Consider the following 26877-nt stretch of genomic DNA (forward strand, 5'->3'; position numbering starts at 1 on the left):
AAGTAACAATTTAATGTTGTGAAGGTGCACAACGAACATACAGACAATCTCAGAATATGATTACAGTCAATCCACAAAGGTGACGTGTGGGCAGGCTCGAGGATAGAAGACGTCTGTCCTGAGAAGAGCCGGAACCACACGATTTCCGCGGCCACCGAACCTGGTGAATACTGGAGCCGCCAAGTCCCAAATTCCCAGGTGATCACCGTCCCCGACTGTCGGATCTGGTACTGCTGACGAAGAACAAAGACAGTCAAGTGTGGGTGTGTGTACACCCCGTAACAACAACGGTGGGAATGCCACCTCCACCTCTCACTCAATATTCTGCAGAGTACCGCAGTGATTCCTCAGGGGAAAAGAGTGCCGTCCAGCACTCACTCAGCTTCCACAGACAGAGGGACCGGTACTCCTGCAAACACTCACAATATACACATTATATTGTAAAACACAAACGGCTGAGTCTATTACCTCCAAAGAAGTATGATATCTCGGCGATGAGGTGGAGATGACGTCTGGGTTTTATGGAGTGCGATGATGAAGAATGAGTGACAGCTGTCAGGAATTAATGAGTGACAGCTGTCACTCCCGGCTGTGTCCGTGGCGGCAGCGCCCTCTCGTGCCTGAAGCCCGCACTTCAGGCAGGGCGCCCTCTGGTGGTGGGCCAGCAGTACCTCCTCTTCTGGCGGCCCACACGACAGAGTTCATTTTAGTGTGATTGAAGTCATCCTGTTTTTTTTGTTTTGTTTTTTTGTCTCTTCCTCAGTCACATATTGTGCTTGAACATAAAACACAAGCAGATTCGCTCAAGATCTAAAATTAATATTTTTTCAACTTAACAGCCTATTAAAGGACGGTGTTCTCAACTACTTTATATAATTTACACTTCTCAACATCACTGCAGTTTTTCCACATCAGCTTTTTTTATTAATTATTATTATTTTAAATGTCTCATGAATTAGCATAAATGTCACCAGTGGCTACCACTTGTGACGTGTGCACATGTTCTGAATAGGTGTAAATACAGTGGAATGCTTTGAGCAGATCTGGGGACATGTTATCTTTATCTACCTTGATCATTTAATGTATGCAGAATGAACAACATAGACTGGTCCCTGTCATTTTAACCAGGTGTCTTTCAGAATACAGATTTAAAGCTACATTGTGTCAGATTTAGTGTCATCTAGTGGTGAGGTTGCAGATTGCATTATGCCCTTGCAGGTCGTGATTTTATTTCATTTCACAAAAATGAATGTTCTCAAACTTGTCAGCCTGCACAAGCAACCAGTTGACAGTGCAATGGGGGCGACCACTGATTCCTCTTCTTATTTCTTTAGTCTTCTGGCCGTGCACCAAAATGTGAAAAGCAGGGTACGGCAATTCCAATACTCTCCTTTCACCCTTGGACTGAGATAGCGGGGGTGGGGGGTGGGGTGGGGGGGAGTTGGTCTGCTGTGTGCAGGATGGGCCAGTGTATAAACATGGGGAGCAGTAGGAGGTCAACAACTGTACCTCTTGCAGTTGCAATGTCAGTATTGGGCAAAGCTGTACTTATGGTGGGGTGAAGTGAGAGTATTGGGATTGTGCCTGAGTATGCACCATTTGGGCTACTGTCTCAACATGGTGGCCATCATGGGTGACCAATGGGCCTTATTGGTTTGGGGGTCCATCAGACTGTGGAGATGCCTTATACCCAACCGAGAAGCCCCTGAGCAGCGGTGGAGCATGCAGGCAGATGCCTGGAGCTTTACCACTTCCCCGCTGTCAGGCCAGAAGCCAAACGAAGATGTGCCACAGCGAAAGTTCCAGATCCTGAGGAAGATTAGAGAATGGAATGGTGCGACAATGGTGGAGCCTGTCACAGGCTCAGCCCCAGCCTGTGACAGATCAATGAAACGTATGAAGAACTGATTCTATACGTTCATGTATCTTTTTGTCGATCAAAAGGCCTTTTCCCTTCTGCAAAATGAGTTCCTTGTCAGCTGATGTCCACCAAGTTTGTAAGAAAGTTTTGTGCCTGATCAAAACTTTGAGTAGAGATCAGACGGAGAGCTTGCCCACTGCTTGCATGTTTTTTTTTTTTGTTTGTTTTTTTGCTGTTTTTTCCTATACATCATTTATTTTTCCTGCAGCTGTCTGACAGTTCATTCTGGTATTCTGATTGGCCCAAAGTCCAGAACAAGCAAAGAAAGGACTGACACAGTAAGCGCCGCTCCATGTCTTAAAGAAATAGACCACTATATAAATAGTGCACTCTCTCTGTGTCTGTTGTGCCTTCTCTCTCCGTTTCTGTCAGTGAGGAGATGTTGCAGAGCTGTTCGAGTGAGGAAACGGAGAGAGTAATACTAGAAGTGCCAAAATCCTACACACTGTGGCTTTGAGCTTGAACCATGAATGTGAGTCTTTTCCTAGTTCTAGTATCTGTTTGATGTTAAATCTTAACTCTGCAGAGTTCCAAGAATTGCTGAAAGCTGGAGGGTTTACTGTCAGGGTTGAGGTTTACCTATAGGGCACGGTTGTTTGTTACATGCTGCATAGTCCACAGCATCTCCAGCACAAGGCTTGCCACCATGCTGGGGGGCAGGTTTCAAACACTCCCGCTGACGACTCGAAAGTCCTCCCCCACATGATGCTGAGCAGAGGGACCATCCGGTCCAGGTTGTCCAGCCTCCAGCAACTATAAAACACAAATGTACACTGTAGGGGAGTTGGCTCTCACCATGTGTGTGTGTGTGAAACTGTCTTTACATACTCACTGGGGCAGAGTTTGTTTTTGCAAGGGTATGTCTCCCTGTCGTCGCCCATGCACCCTCTGCCACCTTTTTGGGGCGGGGGGTTGCTACAAAGACGGACACGTGTGATGTTGCCTTTTCCACATGTGGTCGTACAAGGAGACCAAGGAGACCAAAGACTCCAGTTTCCATCCGCACGCACTAACGCACAAGCAGACACACACGCGCGCGCTCAGTTGGCAACCTAGAAAAGCTTTTGAGTAGAAAGTACCACAGTTTCCACACTGCACATTTAACTTAAACATCATGGTTTCATTTGTGATCTCAATCTTGTAAATCCATTTATATCAGTCAATCGTTGACATATGTGGTTGATTCACTTGACATGCTCATTCACTTATTTAAAACAATTAGATTACAAACCAGACATGCAGAGTTATGTCTTACTTTTGCGGTCACACTTCATCAGCATGCAGCTCCGGGTTTGAACTGAGGGTCCGGCACAGATGGGCGTAACGCCATCGCAGGTTCGGCCACGTTGCTGCCCTCCTCGACCACAAGTGACAGAACAGTCAGTCCACTCGGACCAGGGGGACCACCCGTCTTTGTCATCTTTACAAATACACACACAGTGTTGTTATACAGTATTTGATCAGATTTTATGAAGTTGTTATTCCCAAATACTGGACTGACTTACTGAGACAGACGGGACAACATTCTCCATCAATAAAAGATGGACTGATGCAGGATACAGGAGGACAAGTTGCCTGCCGGCACACCACCTTTCCATCCTAAGCAAAGAGGGGGTTCTTTTATTTATTTATTTTTTCCAGCAACATTATCAGTCAGACCACATTAATTTAGACTACATCATTTGCTAAATATGCCCTTGCAGAAGGACGGCTATGCCACTGTGAATCGTATGTTTGGCAGTTTTCAACACAAGTAATAACAAGTCCTTGGAAATGTTTTAAGATAAGCATTGATGACATTTTGCAAAGAGTTTCTTTTCTGGTTAATGTACATACCATAAGTCGTGCTTGTTTTTATTTATTTATTTCAACATGACTTATATAATAAAAAGATTGAATTTTCATCTACACCTAATAGATGACACTGTCTACTTGTGTGACTGCTGCTCTTGTATACTGATTTGTAGGCGGTACTGTCTGATCCACACTCCGAGCCAGCAGGTGGTGGTAATGCACCATTAAGCTGAATGCCAATGTCCATAAAACAAGATCTAAATAGATAGGATGTGCTGGATCTGAGAGAACAAGTGGAATTAATAAATCATGCTCTTAATCTGAAAGATCACCAACTTAAAGAAAGAGAGGGTAAAATCTTCACACTACTTGCACTCAACTTGTTTGCACTTTGAAACAGCCAGAACTACAGTGGGGCAAAAAAGTATTTAGTCAGCCCCTGATTGTGCAAGTTCTCCTACTTAGGAAGATGAGAGAGGTCTGTAATTTTCAACATTGGTACATGTTAAAGATTTTATATATATATATATATATATATATATGTTATCACTGTTAAACATTTGTACCTTTGTCTTCTTTCTGTTGAAAATGTTATTGTGCTGCTTTGTACCTGTCTTTAAAATAACCCTGAGAATATACTTGTTATTCAACTTTGTCTTAAGTATGCTGAGGTCAGTCTGAACTGGGAGTGAAGATAGTATGCTGAGGTCAGTTTTGACTGTTGTGAATTTATGATGCAGAACAGATGATAAGTGCAACAGAAGAGCCTGCAAGAACGGGATGTGCTGACCTTTGATGATAAGATTGAAGGAAAGAAACTGTTTCTCCACGCAGCTGCACTTATTGACGCATGTGTCTGTTTTACTTGAAGAAACTTGTCATGCGTTCTCTCTCCCCCCCCCCCTTAGGACAAGTTTCACGCTGTGGGTAGGTTTTCCTAATAAAAAGAGTGAGCAGGCGCAGCAGTCCTTAGTGCTTTCAGTGGTACTACGTGTACGGACTGTTTGCACTCCTTGCGAGCTAAATTTGACTTTCTGTCTCACTGGTGTTTCTTGACTCTGTTTGTCTTGTTAAAAGTTTTAAGAATGTTTGGAGGAGAAAATACCCAACATTGACTGGGAGCTACGTCCGGGAGCTCAACAATACCGGAGGTGTCCGGCGGGGGTCGTCAAGTCCAGACGTAAATCCTTGGCCAAGGTCCGATCGATTGATCGTGTCTGCAATTGTCGACCGCCGGTGGCATCGTCTGGTTGACGAGATTTCCCGAAGAAGACAGACAGGAAGTCGAGTCAGTGAGTAAAATTTCTTTGTAACAGTACTGAGTGAGTGGTGATCAGATCACATAAACAGTTAAATTCCGCAAGCGATGATACAGAATCGTCTGTTAATGAAACACAGTTAAACTCTGTAAGGAGGTCGGACTCCTCTACGATGGCGAGGAACGCACGTAGTTAAATTCCGAAGGAGGGTGCGGACTCCTCTGTTTATATACGCGTACCGGTAGGGGATAAAAGTGTGATCACATAAACAGTTAAACTCCGTAAACGATGGCGTGGAATCGTCTGTTAATGTAAAGCAGTTAAACTCCGCGAGGAGGGCGGACTCCTCTATGGTTGCGAGGGACGCACGTAGTTAAATTCCGGAAGGAGGGTACGGACTCCTCTGTTTTAAATACGAAGTAATACCGGTTTTGAGAATAAAAGTGTGAAAGTGTAATACTTTGGACAACGTAAGTGACAACCGTGTGTGTGGATGCAGAGGCAAGTGATTCCGCTTCCTACGGGGAGGTGAAAGGAATCAACCACACGACGGCAAATTAATTGTCACGTCCAAAGAAAGTGAAAACTTCAGATTTAGAACACCCTAGGTGTGCCCCCGTCTGAAGTCCAAATTATAACAAAGAATAATAATAAAAATGGGGGGAAAGACGTCTAAAAATAAGGGAAATTTATCAACTGACGACTGGAAATTTATGGAAGCAAAAAATCCAAAAGCAACAAAGAAATTGGAGACCTGGATAAATAAACATGACTTTGACGGACGACTGAACCTGACTAGTATTCAGAAGTTGAAGGAAAGGATGAATGGAACAGTAAAAAACAGACTTAGAAAGACAATGGAGGAAACAGGCAGACCATGGACACATTGTGTAGATTTGGTAAAAATGTATATAAACATAACTAGTACCATGGGGTTGACACCGTATGAAACATTGTTTGGCAGAAAATACCGATTGCCATATTATGGGCAAATTTGGGATGTACCTGAGGAAGCCAATTTGGCAGATTACATGGGGAAGATGTTAGAAAGACAACGAGGGAGAGTTTCAAACACTGATGATCCCATTTCTCCACAGGATGACCCTAAAGTGGTACCTGGAGACTGGGTGTTGATAAGAAGCATCAAGAGAAAACACTGGCATTCACCTAAATGGGAAGGGCCCCATCAAGTACTACTCACAACACCCACAGCCTTGAAAATTGGGGAAAGAAGTACATGGATTCATTTAACTCACTGTAAGAAAGTCATTTCTGCAGACACAGACAAACAGTAAGAACAGTAGGATAAGACTAGTAATAGTGTGTGAGCTTGGTGTTAAGATCCAGGTTAGACACGAAAGCTAGCAGAAGACATTAAGAAGCCACTGTTCTGAACATAGGTGTGCTGTAGTGTGCAGAAATGGCGAAAGAAAAAAACAAAAAGAACAAGGGTTCCTGGACCCCATGGACAGCCCTTATTATGCTACTTTTCTTTTTCGGATTGGGCTTATTATTAAAAGCCATAAGCACGGGACATGATAAAAAGGATCACATCCGCAGATTGCAGAGACCAAAACGGAGTAACGAAGACCCCAGTCCGATAACAAATGCCACAGTACATAGGTGTGACAGGAACAATGCGTACCGATTTGGTGTACAAGCCTGCATTCCTAGAAATGCTTCTGTGGTCATCTCTGTACCATATAGTGCTCTTACCCATGGAACATGGGATGGTGATAGAGGGACTAATTACGGAAATAGTTTCTCATGGTATATGACCAATGATCAACTAGATAAGAGATGGGAAACGTTGGTAGCCGATGAATGGAGTAGATGGACACCAGGATGGGCACAAACCGAGTGGGCTAAGTACCAGAGTCAATTTCTTAAAATGTATCAAACAGATGATAAGCTGTTTATAGTGGTGAATACCACAGAAAAAGGAACCATATTCCCACCTGATATAAAGGGAGACTGTTGGTTGTTCCTCCTTTGGGTATACAAATCAGGAAAAGATCCGTATTTCCATTTTCACCTCTGTGAAACAGATAGAGTACAGCAACCAATGTTGACAGAACTAAGTACGGCAAAGGGGGTGTCCATACAAGCGAAGGGGGTGTCCATACAAGCAAAGGGGGTGTCCATACAAGGCACAAAAGACATGAAGGTAGATGACTGGTTCCTAGTAACTACAGGAATTAGTGGACAAAATAACAATTGGCTTTTAATGGCAGAACAAGCAGGACTAGCTACAAAGAAGGACTGTGTTGTATGTATGGGACCCAGACCTATATTACAGGTAATACCGGCAGCATTACCCAAAGACTGTCTGCTGACTGTAATGACACAGACATACATTGCAGCAAACAACAATTGTTCTAAGTGGGACAAGATCTATCCATTGACCAAATTGACTAAGATTAAACCTTTATTTTCAAGCAAAGTTGGGCATGCTAACCATACATGTGTAAACTTGACAGGGACAAGTAAGACTTTGGGTAGCTTAAACCACACTGCCTGGTGTAAGGATGTGGTCCATAGTACTCCCACATTCAAACCTGTCAGTAGGAGTGACGTATGGTGGTGGTGTGGTGATAACAGAATCTTTGACAGACTGCCAAGAAATGTGTCAGGTTATTGTGCATTTATATCATTATTGTTACCAGTTAAAGCCATGCCCATGACACCTGAAGACGTTATGACATATGCAGCCTCTCTTATTCCTGAAGACTGGCAGAAAGGCATAATCAGACATAGAGTAAAAAGAGATTGGAAAGGAGTGGGAGATCCAACATATACTGATGCGATAGGAGTCCCCAGAGGAGTGCCTGACGAGTATAAACTGGCTGATCAGATAGCAGCTGCATTCGAATCCTCCATCTGTTGGTGGTGTTCAATTAATAAGAACGTAGACAGGATAAACTACATCCACTACAATGTGCAGAAATTAGGAAATTGGACTGAGGAAGGATTTAAGGCTGTCCATTCACAGTTAGAAGCCACGTCCCTTATGGCCTTCCAGAATCGTATTGCTCTGGATATGTTGTTGGCAGAGAAAGGAGGTGTTTGTGCCATGTTCGGAGAACAATGCTGCACATTCATTCCCAACAACACAGCTGCAGATGGCAGCCTTACTCAAGCCATCGACGGGCTGAGGACGTTGAACAGGAAGATGAAAGAGCACAGTGGAGTGAACACCGAAGGCTGGGATTGGTGGCTGGAAGGGATGGGAAAATGGAGGTCTTTAATTTCTTCACTATTAGTGTCTATAGCAGTGTTTGCTGCGATTCTGACATTGTGTGGATGTTGTTGCATTCCGTGTATACGTGGACTTATTAATCGAATGATTACAACAGCAATAGGGCCAGGAGTGCCCACTTCAGCTACATACCCTCTCCTTGGATCTGAAGCCGAGGACAATGACGAGGATGAAGATGACCACAATGATGACTGGGAGCAAGGAGTTCATGAACTTTTCCCTGACCAAACCGAGTATAACGACCCAGACACCGATGATGATGACAATGATGACATAACCTCTGGGGTGTAAGCCTGTAGAACATACCATGATGAACCTCTTAGTGAAAATCTCAAAAGAAGTGCTAAGCTAGGTGATGCCTACTATATGTTTAACAAGCGATAAACAGGAGGGAAATGTTAAAGATTTTATATATATATATATGTTATCACTATTAAACATTTGTACCTTTGTCTTCTTTCTGTTGAAAATGTTATTGTGCTGCTTTGTACCTGTCTTTAAAATAACCCTGAGAATATACTTGTTATTCAACTTTGTCTTAAGTATGCTGAGGTCAGTCTGAACTGGGAGTGAAGATAGTATGCTGAGGTCAGTTTTGATTGTTGTGAATTTATGATGCAGAACAGATGATAAGTGCAACAGAAGAGCCTGCAAGAATGGGATGTGCTGACCTTTGATGATAAGATTGAAGGAAAGAAACTGTTTCTCCACGCAGCTGCACTTATTGACGCATGTGTCTGTTTTACTTGAAGAAACTTGTCATGCGTTCTCCCCCCCCCTTAGGACAAGTTTCACGCTGTGGGTAGGTTTTCCTAATAAAAAGAGTGAGCAGGCGCAGCAGTCCTTAGTGCTTTCAGTGGTACTACGTGTACGGACTGTTTGCACTCCTCGCGAGCTAAATTTGACTTTCTGTCTCACTGGTGTTTCTTGACTCTGTTTGTCTTGTTAAAAGTTTTAAGAATGTTTGGAGGAGAAAATACCCAACAGTACACTTCAATTATGAGAGACAAAATTAGAAAAACAAATCCAGAAAATCACATTGTAGGATATTTAAAGAATTTATTTGTAAATTATGGTGGAAAATAAGTATTTGATCACCCACAAACAAGCAAGATTTCTGGCTTCACAGACCTGTAACCTCTTCTTTAAGTAGCTCTTCTTTCCTCCACCTGTTACCTGTATTAATGGCACCTGTTGCAACTTATCTGTATAAAAGACACCTATCCACAGCCTCAAAAAGTCAGACTCCAAACTCAACCATGTGCCAAGACCAAAGAGCTGTTGAAGGACACCAGGAAGAAAATTGTAGATGTGCACCAGGCTGGGAAGAGTGATTCTGCAATAGTCAAGCAGGTTGGTGTGAATAAATCAAGTGTGGGAGCAATTGTAAGAAAATGGAAGACATACAAGACCATTGATAATCTCCCTCGATCTGGGGCTCCACGCAAGCTGTCATCCCATGGGGCCAAAATGATCATGAGAACGCTGAACAAAAATCCCAGAACTACACAGATGGACCTGATGAATGACCTGCAGAGAGCTGGGACCAAAGTAACAAAGGCTACACACTACGCAGAGAGGGACTCAAGTCCTGCATTGCCAGGCGTGTCCTCCTGCTTAAGCCAGTACATGTCCAGGCCCATCTGACGTTTGCCAGAGAGCATATGGATGATCCAGAAGAGGATTGGGAGAATATCATGTGGTCAGATGAAACCAAAATAGAACTTTTTAGTAAAACCTCAACTCTTCGTGTTTGGAGGAAGAAGAATGCTGAGTTGCATTCCAGGAACACCATATCTACTGTGAATCATGGGGGTGGAAACATCATGCTTTGGGGCTGTTTTTCTACAATGGGGACAGGACGACTGATTGAGGACGACGGAGTGTTAAGGAAAGAATTAACGGGGCCATGTATCGTGACATTTTAAGCCAAAACCTCCTTCCATCAGTGAGAGCATTGAAGATGCAACGTGGCTAGGTCTTCCAGCATGACAATCAGAGCCGGCCCAAGGCATACGCCAACTACGCGGTCGCTTAGGGCCTCCACACCACCAGGGGGCCCCGAGAGCACCGAGACGTTGTGATACAAAGGTAAATATATACATGAAATTAAAATAATATTGAATAATTTAAACGAAATTGTATTACACCCGAAAAAAAAAATTAATTTTGACAAAATACCAATACTAGGTTAATTGATGCCTCCTGTTGGCTGCTGCCACCGTTGGGCAAATTTAGATGCACCGCTTGGGTCAGGTGGTCGATGACTAATCGTGAGGAACGAAGTGAGTGCAAGTCGTGTCAGAAAAGAAATGATCCCTCTGGAGCGGAGAAAAGAAAAAAGAAGTTGGAAGACGAGAAAAAACAAAGGTAGGTTTGCATGTCTAATATTACAATTTTTGTTGTCATTATTTGCGAAATGCTCCGTTCGTTTAGTGTAAAGTGCTTAAAGTCAGAGGCGATTGCTTTAAGACTGCAAGGGAAGCTCAGCTTCCCCTAAAATGTCAAAAAATAAGTGATCAAATATATACTGTTGTGTGTACATGTCATTGATTAAATATGCGCTACAACGCGTTCAACTTTTGTTCAGAATCAGCTTCATATCAGTGTTAACGACGTGGCTTTCCTCTCACTCAAACCCGCAGCTTCACAGTGCTTTAAACAGTGTGGACCATAGGCATATATAAGAGTAGACCCCGCACTGACCGCTGCTTCCTACTGGTGCTGGAGAGCCGTAGGGCCGCCATCTTGGAAGGGGCACCCGCTCCGCCCAGTGTCATCTATTTGACAGGCGCAGTGACGTGTCAGTGCGTTTAATCAATCATAACTCGCTGTATACAAAACAGATTTTCACGATTTTTTGTTTGTTTGTTTCAAATGTTATGCATGTAGCCATGAGGCAGGGCACATGGTTCAATGTATGTAATTTTAATATTTATAGTGGGCTTAAAAGTAATATATTCCTTTGCCTTAATTTTTTGCATTTCAGAATATTGAAGTAAATTGTGATATGAAGTCAATTGAATATATATATATATATATATATATATATATATATATATATATATATATATATATATATATACACTCAATAACATTTTTGTAATCCTTACTTTGTTTTCTACTCAAATAAAAAAAGAAAATGTAGACCTCACACTCCAGAATGAAATACTTAGACCATTTATAGTAAGAGTGCCAACATTTCTCAGACAACCCATTCGGTATTGTACTAAAGTGGGACATGTATTTAGTATTATCGACAAATCATTCAAATTCACATGCAAAGAAGATAGATAGATAGATAGATAGATAGATAGATAGATAGATAGATAGATAGATAGATAGATAGATAGATAGATAGATAGATAGATAGATAGATAGATAGATAGATAGATAGATAGATAGATAGATAGATAGATAGATAGATAGATAGATAGATAGATAGATAGATAGACAGACAGACAGACTCCTATTTTAATGCATATCTACATTTAATGAACCAAAGCTGCTGAAAATTGTGAGTAAGCTTGTTTTGCAAACTATTCTACAATCAGATATTCTGTTGTCAGGATTTTTAAGGATGTAAGTGGGTGGGTTTGACACATGAGAGGTAGCCTATACTGTTTTAAAGTGAAATAATTAGCTAAATGTGAATAATGCAGTCTCTGCCACCTGTGTAAAATTAGCTGATCATTGTTATACCAGTAATATTTATTTTATTTCGACAAGAGCATTCTTTTGTCAGTTGTAATATAGCTGTTATGTCTCAGTTAGCCTCCGGCACTAAACTATAGTTAGCCGGCCTGCATCTCGCTAGTGGTACAGTAAGTAATATTCTATTCACAAAATACAATAATAATGTTCAATCTTACTTGTGAAAAGTAATCCCCTCATCCCTGCTGCCAATAGTCCGCCTATGTGAACAAAAATAGGCCGCACAGTGGCCAGGCATCTTCTGTGACTTTGTGGACTTGTTTTGTTTACAATAGCACTAATTGGTAGGACGCCTCTTCCAAGATGGCGGCCGCATTTCTTGCGCCACAGCAGCCAATGCGGGGTCTATTCATATATATGCCTGTGGTGTGGACGCTGAGCGTCCACAAACTTCAATAGCGACACAAAGCACGCAGCGAAACGGAACGAGTCATTGGATAAATGCTGGGCTCTGTCCCGCCCATCGGACGCTCAGCGTGTCTGGGGGTCTATGGGGCAGTGGGCTGGCCTCGGCTGGCCCGGACGCTCAGCTTCTGCATGATGATTGGATGATCTGTCTGAGGGTGAATCCCTTTTTGATTGACAGCGAAATGAGCGAATCAGCGATCTTTTGGTGTAAACATCCGTGGGAACATTTTCATTCTGTTCTGAGTTGAACCGGAGACTTTCCTAATCCTCTTAGCGTTATTTTCTTTGTTAAAAACGACTAGCGACAAATCGAGCTTCTATTTCTGGTGTTTTTTGTTTTTTTTGTAGCTGCTTGTGTTTGGAGACTGACTTCTATCGCTCTTTCTGACTTCTATTGCAGTTTCTGTCCCTACCGAGCAGCGGGTGCTGCTGAGCTCCTCCACCGTCACAAAGCACTCACAGGCGGACAAACTTCACACTAGCCTCGCGCCAGTCCCAGCTAGCGAGCTAGCTAGGTAGCAAGCTGCACATAATGGCAGACAATTTGAATGTTGTGGACCGGATTTTGGCGAAGCCATTTGATAGTCTTCCTTACGAAGAAAAACTTAGAGTTAAACAGCAGGGCAGATCAACTCCTCAGATTAATTTGGTGCAAAAGGTGGTGAAAAGTAGCTCAGCTCTCAATGGTTTGCAGGCCAAAGTTAAAGCAATAGCCCCCAGTGAGCACAAACATTGCTGTTATGTTGTGGATTTCTATGTTTATTTTGGAGATTATTTAAGTATTGTATTCATTATTTAAGTATTTCATTTTGATTACAACTTTATTTTTCTGTAAGATAATGTGAATGTCATTTGATTCTATTTTGTATTTGGATATTGAACATTTTGCACACCATTGCACATCTGAAAGAAATTAAACTAGTTAATGTGTTTACTATAAATGCAGTCTCCTGCCTGCTGATGTTACTTTCAAATAGTTGAGCCATACTTATACATCGCTCTGTATGTAGAAGTTAGTTAAAACATATTTATGAGTTTGCTACCCCTTTAAGGTTAAAAACAAGAATGACACCTGTATGATATAAGATAATTACAAATAATGCTAATGATTGTGGGTACGTTACACACATAACAGTGTAGCCTATGGAATAATGAGGCATCTGGTGCTGAGGTGATGGTAGGGGAGCCCCCAAATGAAATTCTGCTTAAGGCCCCATAAAGGCTTGGGCCGGCCCTGATGACAATGATTCCAAACACACCACTTAGGCAACAAAGGAATGACTCAGTAAAAAGCATTTCAAGGTCTTGGAGTGGCCAACCCAGTCTCAAGACCTCAACCCCATAGAAAATTTGTGGAGGGAGTTGAAAGTCCATGTTGTCCAGCGACAGCCCCAAAACATCATTGCTCTAGAGGAGATCTGCATGGAGGAATGGGCCAAAATACAAGCTACAGTGTGTGCAAACCTGGTGAAGACTTACAGGAAACGTTTGACCTCTGTCATTGCCAACAAAGATTATGTTACAAAGTATTGAGTTGAATTTTTGTTATTGACCAAATACTTATTTCCCACTATAATTTACAAATAAATTCTTTAAACATCCTACAATGTTATTTCCTGGATTTTTTTTTCTCATTTTGTCTCTCACAGTTGAAGTGTACTTATGTTGAAAATTACAGACCTCTCTCATCTTTCTTAGTAGGAGAACTTGCACAATCAGGGACTGACTAAATACTTTTTGGCCCCACTGTACAATGAGGAAGACTGTTAGACTAAGGCGAGGCTAGCAATATTTTTTTTCAAAAATGTGCAATCAATTAAAAACTTTACATTTAGTGAGGTAAATATGAACATGTTTAGCAATTGTTGTTTTCATCTGTTCAGTGGCAGCAAGAAGCAGTTTACTCAAGTTGTTTTTAACCTCATCCAGTAACATGAATTAGCCCAAAAGCTTCTCATTGGTAAAGCAGTGTTTGTGTTATAAATAAGTAATGTACTGATTAAATCTGGATTGATTTTATTGCATAAAGCAGTAGCACCACACTTCAAAAATAAATAATACTTAAAGATCAATGTGACTTGTACAGGTTTTTTCGATGCCTTTTTTGACAGATGTGACTAATACTCCTACTTTAATCCCTTTGGTGATCCAATCACCTCTTCTAGCTGTACCTGCATTTGTGATGCTTAAGCTTGAAAAAGTCCCCAACAAACTGGTTTGACAGAATCATTGTGTTGAATAGGTTTTCCAAGAAGTTGTTAACTGCCACCAAAGAGTTTATGTGATCGCCTCTGTTTGTTAGTTTGTCCTCTTTGAGAAAATGACTACACAAAAAATACTAAATGAATTTTAAACTTTGGGAAGGGGTGGGCCATCAACAGAAGAAGAACTCAATGAATTAGAATCAAATATCAGCTGAACAGGATCCAAGGTTCGGATCAAAGATAAAAGATTAGCAAGAATATGAATAATGGGGATTAGCAATTACGGGCAAAGTTCAGCAGTCAGGATCGAGTATCAGTGGTGAAATCAAAGATCGGCAATCAGGATCAAAGGTTAATGTTCCCCAATCAAAAATGAGGATCAAAGGGTTGGCAATTAGAATCAAAGATCAGTGGTCCTCAAAAGTCAGTGTTTCTCAATCAAGCATCAGGATGAAAGATCAGTTATCAGAATCATAAATTAAATGGACTGCATTCATGTAGTGCCTTTGCTTGTATGGTCAGAGTACTTTACAGTGATGCCTTACATTAACCCATTCACACATTGATGTCAGGGTGCTGCCACGCAAGGTGCTCACTACATGCTGTGAATAACATGGAGCTTAAGGACCTTGCCCAAGGGTCCCAAGCCTAACAGGGTTTTGAACTGCAGGTCCTCTGGTTACAAACCCCCTGCTGTAACCGCTTGACCAAAACCACTCTTAAATGTGCTGATCTTCATGAAAAATATCAGGCGTATCAATCTCATGGTTGTCTCACTGTGAGGAACATCAGCCCAAATAAGTATAGAGATAAATGTCTGGACCTGCTGAAAATGAAATATATTTTTAAACACTGTGTTCCTTACCTTGGCAGAGGGATTCACTCTGACGAGTGCCGTTTTAGGATCTTTGTGTTTGTGTACATAAAAACATTTGCTGGTAGTAAATCAGCAGAGTGTGGTTGGCGTTCAAAGAGCCTGAATGCCAATGGCCGATTTTTGAGGAACGTTGTCTTGCTGAAACAAGGCACTTTTTATAAACTTTCTCTGGTGTTTGTTAACATTCTTTGTGTTATGTAGACATTTCATAAAGATGACATAGTACTCCCCGTGTCTGGTTTGTCAATTTGGAACGTAGTCCAAGAACATATTCCCCAAAAAACAGATGCCATCACTTTCCCAGCAGAGAAAACAACTTTGTCTTCAGAGTGGATAAGAACAGGTGTTTCCACTGCATGGACTGTTTTCATTATGTTTTTGTTTTTTTTTTTCCTGTCAAAGTGATGGACAAAAAGCATATTCCATACGAGAAAACACTAATTGAAATCAGTTGGTTCTATTTCGAAATGGTCCAAGTTCTGTCATGGTCACTTTGACGCTCTTTTGGACAAGGAGACAGAAATCATGACACCCACGCTTCAGAGAGCTTTATGGTTTCAAGGTCTCTTGTCTGAAGGGTTTTAGATTTGACAGGGAAGAGTCGAACAGTCAGGTCCATTAGTATTTGGACAGTGATGCTGCTTTGTTAGCTTTAATTCAAAGGGTTTAACAAAAAGCATTGCATTAACTGTTGAAGAACTACAGTCACTTTTATTCACAGCCCTCCATTTTTAGACGTCATAAACATCTGCACAATATAAGGATTATTGTTCATACAAATCGTCACATATATAGCCAGTATTCTTTAGACAATTCAGGGATGGATACATAAGCATTTCTGAAATCACTGGGTGTTGGACTTAAAGGACATGTCGCCATTCAACAACACAACATCTAACTGTTTGTGATTGTGAGTCTGTCCGCACACGTGGTCAGGATTAGTGGTCGCTGACATACTTCACTGCCAAGTAAACATCTCGCTCGATGAGTCAGCAGGTGCATTAACGGAAAACTCTGCATTTCTCAGCAGGTGACATCACTTTGAGCAAACGCAGAAACAGCAGAATAGTGAAAAGACAGTGAAACAAATGTTTCAACATCAGATCATGAAACTACTGACCAGTCATTCAGATCAGTGGACCTGTGAGCGGATGCTTGGAAAAAGTCGGGAATATGTTGTTTTCAGGATCTATAGAGTGTTGTGCACACCGCCAGTTCATTCACTGTGCTCCGTACAGAGAGGAGAAGACACACTTCACCCCAAAAGTGAAGCGTGTCTTCTCCTTCAACACCTCACTCTCCCATGACCCTTAACAGGAATACGTGGGTTCAGAAAATGATGGCTGGACTACCAGTCACACCTTTATAGTGAACTAGAGCAGAAAAGGATTTTAACACAAGAGATCAAATCTAGCCTTTGAGTGTCCACTGGTGGTAAAACAGACAAAACTTGCACTCTGCATAGGTTCCTGATCACACCCACAGAAGCCTATAACTCCTTCAGGATTGTCATTGCTGTCTTGGTGGCTTCCCTCACTAATTTAATTCTTCCATGACTGTCCAACTTTACAGATACAAATGACAGAAAATCATCTCGTAATGAACCAACACATCAGCATGGATACATGTGGGAGTGGAAACCAGTGTCACAGCAGTTTGTGATGACATTATGAAAAGTAATTTAATCTATGGTTCATGATACCGTCACAAAAATTGGGTGCTTTTTGTGAAGGGGGCACAAAATGCAAGGTGACACAGGGGGTTATGGTTAGGGGAAGGGAGACACTTACGTTATGGTTATGGTTGGAGTTAGGAGAAGGGGTAGGGTTAGAAATAGAAAAAAAAACGCATCATGAAAATGTCACCCATTTTGTGACAGGGGCATGAAAAAAAGCATGAGACTGGGCTGGGGAGTCAACATGTTATAGTAGAGCGGTTAAGGCCAACTTTTCACAAGAATTGTTCAGTTTTTGAAGAAAGAAGCATGAAACTTTGCACAGGGATACTATGGGACCTAAGGACCATGAAAAAAATAGACCCCAAAAATTGCGCCCCCTGGAGGCTGCCATATTGAATTTTAAAATGGCCACTGAAATTGACCAATTTTTAATATTATTTCAATTTATGATATGCAAAGGACAGTAATTACAGCATCTATCACTGTTTTCAATATCAGGGTATATTTCAATGAAGTTCTGAATCTAGTCATATGGCAGCCATATTGGATTTCACGATGGCTGCCTTGTTTTTTACTTTTCTTTACTTTTCTTTGCTTTTCTTAAAAATGACAGTAATGCAGGGAAAGAAGTTGATCAAAGTTTAGTATTTTTGGTTCTAAAATCAGTAAATATCAATGAAAGTCAACCTCAAAGGGTCTTGAGGTTCTTATACCAGTGTTATGTAATAATAAAAACACCTATATGGATGCTATGGCACTATTTTATGTTGCCAAGCTGCCCAATACATCAGAGATTACAGTTAAGACAGTGCTAAATTTCCAAAGCAAAAGTGCAACTTAAAATCCTATTCAAATTTTGTATCTCTTGTTTGCTTAATAATGCTTATCTTTAATGCATTTCACGATGTTTGGCAAGCTGCTTCATGGTATATGGGGTGCCATATGAGCATAGTATATGATGCAGATGTCAGTTCTGCCTGGATGACATTCTTCACAAAATGCTCCAGAAACATTGACAATATTCCTCCAACAAGGGCAGCACTCGAGGAGCACATCAGGAGATCAGTTTTTCAGGCAGGTTACATCTGGGGTCAATGTTTGCATCTTCAGCCAAAACTCCCATAACCAACAGACTGGGGTTGGCAAAAATCTGCAAATGGAGGTTATCAACCATTTTGGACCACATTACCAGTGGCTGAGAAGGCATGCATGGAGCTTTTTGCATGCGGCTGCACAAAGTCTTGCACAGGCAATTGCAAATGTTTTAAGACATTCAAAACTAAAAATACTTGCACCCAGCTGTGCAAATGCAATGGGGAGTGCTACGATGGATAAGCTTCTGACATTGATCAGACACATGCCAGCAGGGCAACTTTTAACTATAAACTTGCTGGACATTTAGCCATCTGGGTAAGATTTCCCGACACTTGGGCTATTTGAAATGGACGAAAACGTTCATATATGTTTTTAAAGCACTAAACATTTACTGATGCAACTTTAAATCATTCTGTTTGAAAACAAAAACCAAAAAATTGAATATTCAAGTTTGCTGTAACAAAGATAGCATAAAAATCTCCAGTTTTTGCATTGTGCTTTTTAAATAATCTGTTTTGTTCTGTTACAGATCTACACATGTTTAATTATAATAAATCAGCTGTTTGTTATAATCTTAATTACTTTTTTTTATAAATTTGGGTCAATAATATCAGTTTGTGCAGGTAATTCCTTGTAAATAACACACTTTATAATGAAGTATCCCAGGAGCAATACAGGTTATTCCACTATGGCTAAAATAATTCAGCTGAAATGTGGAACTGGCATTAGCTGGATATGGCTAATACGAACCATATCTTTTGGCCTTGTTTATATTCATTTGGCAGCCAACCCATCTATTTTACCTTTAAAGTTGCCATGGTGCATGGACATGTTTGAACTAGATTTCTGCCTCCAGGATTTAAACATAGATCTTTATTACCAGTTACTTAATTTGAAAGGTAATTCTCTGATGTATACTCAACATATATGGCACTGTATGCTAAGTAGGATGCATGGAAAAATAGAAGAAAAATATTTTGACAATAGAGTGAAATATGGCAGCCATCTTGAAATCCAGTATGACATACATCTAGTAGATGAATTGTGAATGAAACTATTGCAATCACTACTTCATAGATACAAAGGCCTGAGGCTTGAATTTTGAATTTGTCACTAAAATAGCAGAGATAATCAATACTTAATTTTAATTGCAGCCATTTTGGAATCCAATATGGCCGGCATCAGGCAATTAATGTAATAGGTTAATTGGACTCCTTATTACTTATGGGTAACTTTTACAATTACGCTTCCATCTTTACAGAGGACTGATATTTTTCATAATCTTCATTTTAATGGTGGCCATCTTGGAATCCAATATGGCCTCCATCTCACAAAGTTGAAAATGAGTCCATTGGATTCCCTGACCCCAAAAACATGGGTAAATATTTTGGAATTGTGCTTTTATCTGCCTTAATTTGAAAGTAAATGGCAAAAATATGTTGAAAATAATGGCCATTTTTTAATCCAATATTGCAGCCACCAGGGGGCGTTATTTTTTGGGGTCTATTTTTTTCATGATCCCTAGGTCCTATAGTATGACTGTGCCAAGTTTCATGCTTTCTTCAAAAACTGAACAATTTCTGCCTTAACCGCTCCACTATTAAAATTTCCACACATCCTGTCAGGTCTGATCCTCAATTCTCACAGCGTTCTTGAATAGTTTGTACTTCTAATTTTCAAGGACTTCTATGAAAGGCTGAGTGCAAGTAATTCAGTTAGTCACCTGAAGTTTACATAAATGCGTGCCAAGTTTCAGTGATCTGATATCACTTTCGTAGTTGGCCTGGAAAAGTTTAATCCACTTCAAATGGAACGGGAGATGTTTGGGTGTGCTGTCTCAACTGATCTTATCAAAGGAACACATTGCTGGTTTGATCTTTACATTATATAGAACTTTGTTCAGTACTGACCTTGCAACCGCAACTGGTGCAGCTGTCGACCTCCCACTGCTCCCCCTGTTTGTACACTCGCCCGTCCTGCACACACCAGGCCTCCCCATCCTTGTCTCGGTCCAAGTCTGGATCCTCAGTGCTGCTGCTCCTTCTGCTGCTGTTGCTCAACTCAGCCAAAGTTATGCGCATCTCCTCATTTTCTTTAGTCTAAGGCATATGTACATTTATCAGAGAAAGGACACTCGCAACTGCATCATCCTATAAAGCAACACATTAGACATTTGCAATCTGATAGTTTCCATTTTTATTCAAGAGCCAATAAGTAGGCTAAAATGGAGACTTAAAGTATTAACAGCCAAAATTTCAACACTGTGGTATTCTTTCTGTTTGGGTATCTTTTCCAAAATTTCATTCACCACAAACCACTTTGGTTCCTGCCAGAAAAAAGAATGCAGCTTAGTGTTCCATTTGCACTGGGTGGAGGGGACCTCTTTTTCTGTTTGGACTCTCAAAGCCACAAACCCAATATTGTGGATGTAAAGTTTAGGGTTTTTTGTCATTATCATGTGCAATCTTACACTATATTGTCATGCATTTTACCATAAATCTTTTTGTTTTTAAAGTTACATCAAAAAAGGTGTGGATGTTGAATTCCATACAAGTCAAAAGAGGACAGAATGGAATATGATGGTTTGTTTTATCATGAAACTGACTCAACTTTGTAAAAAAAATAAATTACCATTGTAACTGTCACCATAGATTTGTACTACTCATCATGAAAAGTGCCATGGAAATGAAAACTAGGATTTAGGAATGTTGTATCAGAATTACTATGGAGTGTTTCTGTGAAATCGATTTAATTTATTTTCCCATTGTACAAGGAAAAACATGTTAATATGCAAATGATCTCAGTTTTGTTTTTAATTGGGAATGAAGGAAGGGATTTTCTATTTAACCTGATTGTTCAATGCCACATCAAAATTTGCTTTGGGGAAAAAAGTTCACTCAGATCTGCTTCATAACTTCACTGAGTGTCATACAATACAACTAGTAACAGATAGTTAAACGTCGACGACAAAATTTACATTTTGAAATTTCGAGGATTTTATTGCCGTAAGTTGGACATTTGCCCACTTTGATAATGATTATATTATGCTGTACAGGAATAGTTCCTAGCATCATGTCAGCTATGAAGCAGATACACCAAATGGTTGCAGAACTCTTGGCCACAACTGAGAAGTCAGTGTTGTATTCATTAAACCGATCATTTAGCTGAAATTACATACAGTTGTCACCAGGCCAATAAAAAGAAGTGTAAGTCCGATATAGGCCAGCAGGTCCATTGGTGCCTGTGCTTATCCTTAGATTTTGTAACGTGAATCATCTGAGAGCCTATGATTTTAAGGGAAATGCCCATTTACAGCTGGGTGGACAGAGACAATGCAGATGATGTCTTGTCCAACAACAAAAACGATGCAACTGGGAATTGAACCAGATCTACATATTGGTTGCCCACCTACGTATCCCACGGAGCTACCTGCTCTTGAGGCCAAGGATTGATATTAATATACCAGATATGAAGCACATTTCCTGAGCAGTTGCCAAGATCTATTTCAAGACAGATGGATGGATTCCCACAACCTCAAGCAGTTCTAATGTGCACCACAGAATAATCAGTGTTCAAACGGAACCTACTAAGGCTTACAAACCTGGCCCTCAATCCTCTGTAATAGTGTCAGAAACACACTCACAAAATAAGATCTCTGTATAGTAGTCATGCATGAATCCTTATGCTTTTGTGTAATTCTGGAAATAAATGGAATTGTAACCAACCAGTAGATAGAGCAGAGTAAGATTGGGGGGGCACGAAGCGAAGCATACTGTTTACTCTGTTACCATAATAGCTGTTGGAACTACGCCATCTAGCCACTGGTGACCCACAAGTTCTTAGCTTTGTTTTAACACCTTGTTTAAGTAAAGTGAGCAAGTAGAAATGCACAGTGCTTGGATTTATTCAGTCTGTAATTTCTTAGACCATTTACATTAAGTAGCCTTTATTATGTGTGACGTGCAACTAGAAAGTCTCACTGTTTGATCTTTGGAGGGTGGACAGTCGCTCAAACAGATGGAGCCAAGACCGAAAGCGTTTGCCTGCTTGGGGATTGGGCTACTTGCTATGTCCAGACACACAGCATCACGTCAGCAGATTTAGAATTACATTTGAGTCTTTTTGACTTTACATTTACTTATGAAAACTTTAAGGACAGCATGCATGTGCATACGTTTGTGCGCATCTTACTACTCTCTCCAGGTCTTCCAGCAGGTTGTTGGTGATGATGCGTAGGCCGTGGATCTCTGTGAACAAGTCCACCAGGTCCTCACATGGGCGACGACACACTCGTGACACGCTGTCGACCTCCGCCCCACCCACACCTGCACAGGAGGCGTGAGTGTGTGCGGTCAGTTTGTACTTGTTTGTGTGTGCCAGTGGTGTGTGTGTGTGCAGTACCTGAGCAAACAGCTGCCGCATGGACGAAGATCACAAACCGTGGAAGACCTCTCAGCAGAGTCATTCCTGTTCAGACATCAATCACATGTGAAGAATGAAATCGGTACTGTTCCTCTATGACGGACACACGTGACGGCAGCCAAGGAGGAAAAGAAGGATTTAACTTTGCCTTGTATACCTGCGTGCTCCCCTCTGCTGTGCCGTTGTCTGCGATTAGAAATAATAATAACGACTGGAAGACTCGTTCGTCCCTGCTGCAGCTCCACAGGGGCTGTAATAGAATGCGTGTCTCCTTTTCCCCCTTAATTCCTTCCTTGTCTCCTTGTTTCTTCCTTACCTTGGCATCTGGACCAACGATAACAAGCGCACAGCTTCCTCAGATATTTCTCACTGCAGCATCCAAGAGAAATAAAAATGAGGAAAGATTTGGGAAAGAGATCCGACTAAAGAACATGCAGAGAGCCACTTTGGTTCTGTAGGAAGTTTTAATGTGGTTATGTATTTGTGTGTGTGTGTGTGTGTGTGTGTGTGTGTGTGTGTGTTGTGTGTGTGTGTGTGTGTGTGTGTGTGTGTGTGTGTGTGTGTGTGTGTGTGTGTGTGTGTGTGAGGCGGGAGCAGGGGGCCATATATTTTCATCTGTCTGGCGATGAACTGGCGTGCATATCTCCCACAGAGAAACCCAGCTGGATGGAAGGAACGCTGTCTGTGTGACATCCCGATGTAGGTTCCCAGACACATTATTAACATTATTCTTTTTCCAAATTGACCCACATACACAAAAGCATGTGCCCACGTGTCCTCACACACGCTCCAGCTGCCTTTTCCAATATCCCAAGAACCACAAACCTGGCATTGCCACAAATCCATAGCGGAAAAGAGAAGCATGGCCTCAGAGTGTACTTGGGACTTCTTCAAGCATATAGATGATGGGCTTGACAATACCAGTGGCTACTGGATACTTCGGAAAATAAGCGGGCTTCCTTGTTGCCCGCAGGTCAGACACCAAAGTCTTGGCATTGCTAGTCAAAGGTCAAGATAGGCAAGCTGACATGAAAATTTACAATGGCTAGAACATTTGAAGTTCCCAAATCAGACATACTTTAAAAGACACTTTGATTAGTAGAGAAATGTACTGAAGAGCAAACAAAACAAAATCCACTGCCCTGAGTTATCATCTGCATATTTCAGCTTGATGACTGAGAGTCTTCATGAACGGTGACGTCCTACCTCTACTTGCTAACATGCCACAGCCAAAATAGATATAGACTCTGTTGGCTCGAACACTTTCTTGACTTGACGTTACTCCTGGAAATGAGTTAGTAATTCAGAACTAAATACACATTCAGATTCATATTTGATTAATATCCTCCTGACTACCGGGACACACATATATATGTATATATGTGTGTGTTTGTATGTATGTCCTGGTAGTCAGGAGGTACCTCAAGCCAGTTATCCAACGATGGCGTCCAAGATGGCCACCAAAATAGGGTTTTTTTCACTAAAACACCAATGATTTCTGTCATTATTAAGTCTATTGTTTGTTCCTGCTATGTATTTTAATGATAAGGGTCCATTGGTGGCCATTTTGGACACCATTTTGAATCTTAAACCATGAATGAATTTAGGCACAATGAGTTGGCTGTGATCAGCAATGGTCTTCCATTGAATCTCTGTGATATTTAAGTTGTTTATATGTTGTGTAAAGGTGTTTTAGTGGGGAAAAAAATTATTTTGGTGGCCATCTTGGATAACGGCTTGAGGCCAGTTTTAATTTTTAGGAACATCCTGATTGTGTTTTGGCGTCATCTAAGGAACCTAAAAACAGTTGGTTTGGTTTAGTCCTGGGGGGGGGGGGGGGGGGGGGGGGTGCAAAGGTCGTGGTCGTAGCTCCCCTAGTATTGTAGCAGGGATGCCCAAATTCTTTTCTATGGCTCAAATATGAGTCTCGGTGGAGGGCCATGGGCCAAAAATAAATTTTAATGTGAAATCAAAGTCCATTATTTTGTATTTGTGTACGAAGTTAACATTAAATCAAAACTAAATTTTAATATATTAAAAAGACTTGGCTGTTTTGTCCTTGCAGCATTTTTATTAATATGCAGACTTCAGAGATAATAAAACGTTTTGTTTTTTTTAAATAACATGCTGTATTTCAAAGGAAGGTCGAAATGAGTATATTGTAAAATGTCCCCAGACAGACCTTACATTACATTCTTCAATGATGTGGTGAAGGCAAAACAGGCCTCATGAAAACTCTGCCTTTTTTTCTGAGCTCAATGGATGGCAGTGTTCATTCAAAGAAGGACTGACCATCATAGGGACTACACGGCGCCCCACAATTTTACATGTAGAAATTGTGGCCAGATATGGAACTGCAGCAAGCCCCATCAGACTGCCATTGGAGTGGAAATAAATATACATCTTTTGCTGTAAACATCATGCTGGGAAACTTAATGGCCAAAATGATGGGAGCACACACTAAACGTTAGCCCGTGGGCCCCAGATTGGGTGGCCCTACCTTATAGTTTTGCAACATTGATTTCTTTTCCATTTGCATTTCGAGAAGACATTAACAGATTTTAGTGGGATTTGGTGGCGACATAGGTATATAAAAAAAAAAACCTTAAGTTTTGAACCAGATGCAGATCTATAATTACTAAAGCCCCTTTCACACCAGGCTTGCATACAGTTGCGTTGTGATGTGTATGGAGTATGCTGGAAAATTGCGCAGATTTGGCATAGTCCCTGTGTAGGCTGGTGTAAGATGGTGTATGGTTGTGTTCCTAGGTTGCTTACAGGCTTGCTTACTGTATGCTTACTGCTACATTTCTGGCCCTTTGCACTATTTTTCTGCCTCTCACAGTCCACTCTTGCCTACTTTTTGTTTTTTTTTGGCAATGTGGAAATGCACTCCATTCTCAAAATGGTACATGAAAAGCAAATAGCACTCACGTTTCCAGACGTACAGCGGAACACAAGCTGGTGGCTCCTCATGGCTGTGTGTGTGTGTGTGTGTGTGTGTGTGTGTGTGTGTGTGTGTGTGTGTGTGTGTGTGTGTGTGTGTGTGTGTGTGTGTGTGTGTGTGTGTGTGTGTGTGTGGGAGAGAGAGAGAGAGAGAGAGAGAGAGAGAGAGAGAGAGAGAGAGAGAGAGAGAATGCTAGACTGCCTGGACACGCAGATGGATTTGATACATTAGAAAAAGTTAGAAGACATTATTTTCAGGAGTTAGTGAACTTTATTAATGTGCCACAATCGTGAGAGAACTTAAGAAGGGGAAAGTAAAGTGCCATGAAGCGGCATTCTGTCCATGAAGAGTGACGGTGGGCATGTCCTCTCGCTGGCCATCCATCCGTGAGAAGTTATACTGTACATGGACATGTTCTCTTGCTGGTGATCAGTCCATTAGCAGGAGTTAATGGGCTTTATTTAACTTGCCACAATCTTGAGAGAACTTGGAGGTGACAGAAGCTGCAGCGCAATGATGCAAGCGAGCCGTCCATGAGGAGTGAACGTGCACATTTCCTCTTGCTGGCGATTTGTCCATGAGGAGTGGATGTGGACATGTCCTCTGAATGTGGAAGCTTGGCCCCCCTCTTCTTCTTCCGTGGTTTTGAAGCTTCACTGCCAGCGAAGTGAAGCGGGATGGATCAAATCTATCAATGTGGTACTGATACAAAACCGATTATTGATTTAAAAACAACAACAAAAAAAAACGAAAAGGTTTTTTTGCCCTGGTGTAGTACTGTGTAGAACTGCGGAGACATGGTGTATAGTAGCGCAGTGTTGTACAGATTTACATAATAGCAGAGTGCATACTTTCTGCGTCCAGGCTCTATGCCAAAAAAATAAACGTTAATTTTTGCATCTGCATCACGTACCCCTCAGCATACTGCTGCGTAAGGGAGCAAAAACTTGGCGCTGAGCTGCTTAAAGTCATTGTTGCATATGCGAGTGCATTGTTGCAAGTTATGCAGAGTTGCATAACTCGGCATAGTCGATACGCCGCAATACGCAACTCTACGTTGGCCCCGGTGTGAAAGGGGCTTTAATGACAGATAAAGAGGAATGCTGCATGGGCCTTGGTGGATGTGTGTACATTATGGCTGCCCTCTAGTGGTGTATGTGATACATCGCAACACTTTTGCACAAGACAAGTCTTATGCTGCGTTCACCGGGAGTGATCAGACGCTACAAATTCGCGGGGGTTGCGTGGCGACGGACGCGCCACCATCGCCGGTGTGTCGCTCTGCTTTTGCTGCGAAAA

At 41.4% G+C, this 26877-nt stretch overlaps 1 protein-coding gene across 1 annotated transcript in view; it reads right to left on the reverse strand.

Annotated features, from left to right (window-relative positions):
• LOC117531623 (thrombospondin-2-like) overlaps window positions 1–22982 on the reverse strand; it is a 73844-nt gene extending 50862 nt beyond the window's left edge. The window contains exons 1-8 of the mRNA XM_034194774.1: window positions 22789–22982; window positions 22611–22676; window positions 22401–22534; window positions 20120–20308; window positions 3427–3520; window positions 3177–3341; window positions 2754–2930; window positions 2501–2674 (exon numbers count right to left, since the gene is read on the reverse strand). Coding sequence (XP_034050665.1) covers window positions 2501–2674; window positions 2754–2930; window positions 3177–3341; window positions 3427–3520; window positions 20120–20308; window positions 22401–22534; window positions 22611–22674 — 997 coding nt within the window. The 5' untranslated portion in view covers window positions 22675–22676; window positions 22789–22982. The remainder of the gene's footprint in view (window positions 1–2500; window positions 2675–2753; window positions 2931–3176; window positions 3342–3426; window positions 3521–20119; window positions 20309–22400; window positions 22535–22610; window positions 22677–22788) is intronic.
• Between the last annotated feature and the right edge of the window lie 3895 nt (window positions 22983–26877).

The sequence above is a fragment of the Thalassophryne amazonica genome, chromosome 18 (genome assembly GCF_902500255.1).
Source record: "Thalassophryne amazonica chromosome 18, fThaAma1.1, whole genome shotgun sequence".
Taxonomy (NCBI): domain Eukaryota; kingdom Metazoa; phylum Chordata; class Actinopteri; order Batrachoidiformes; family Batrachoididae; genus Thalassophryne; species Thalassophryne amazonica.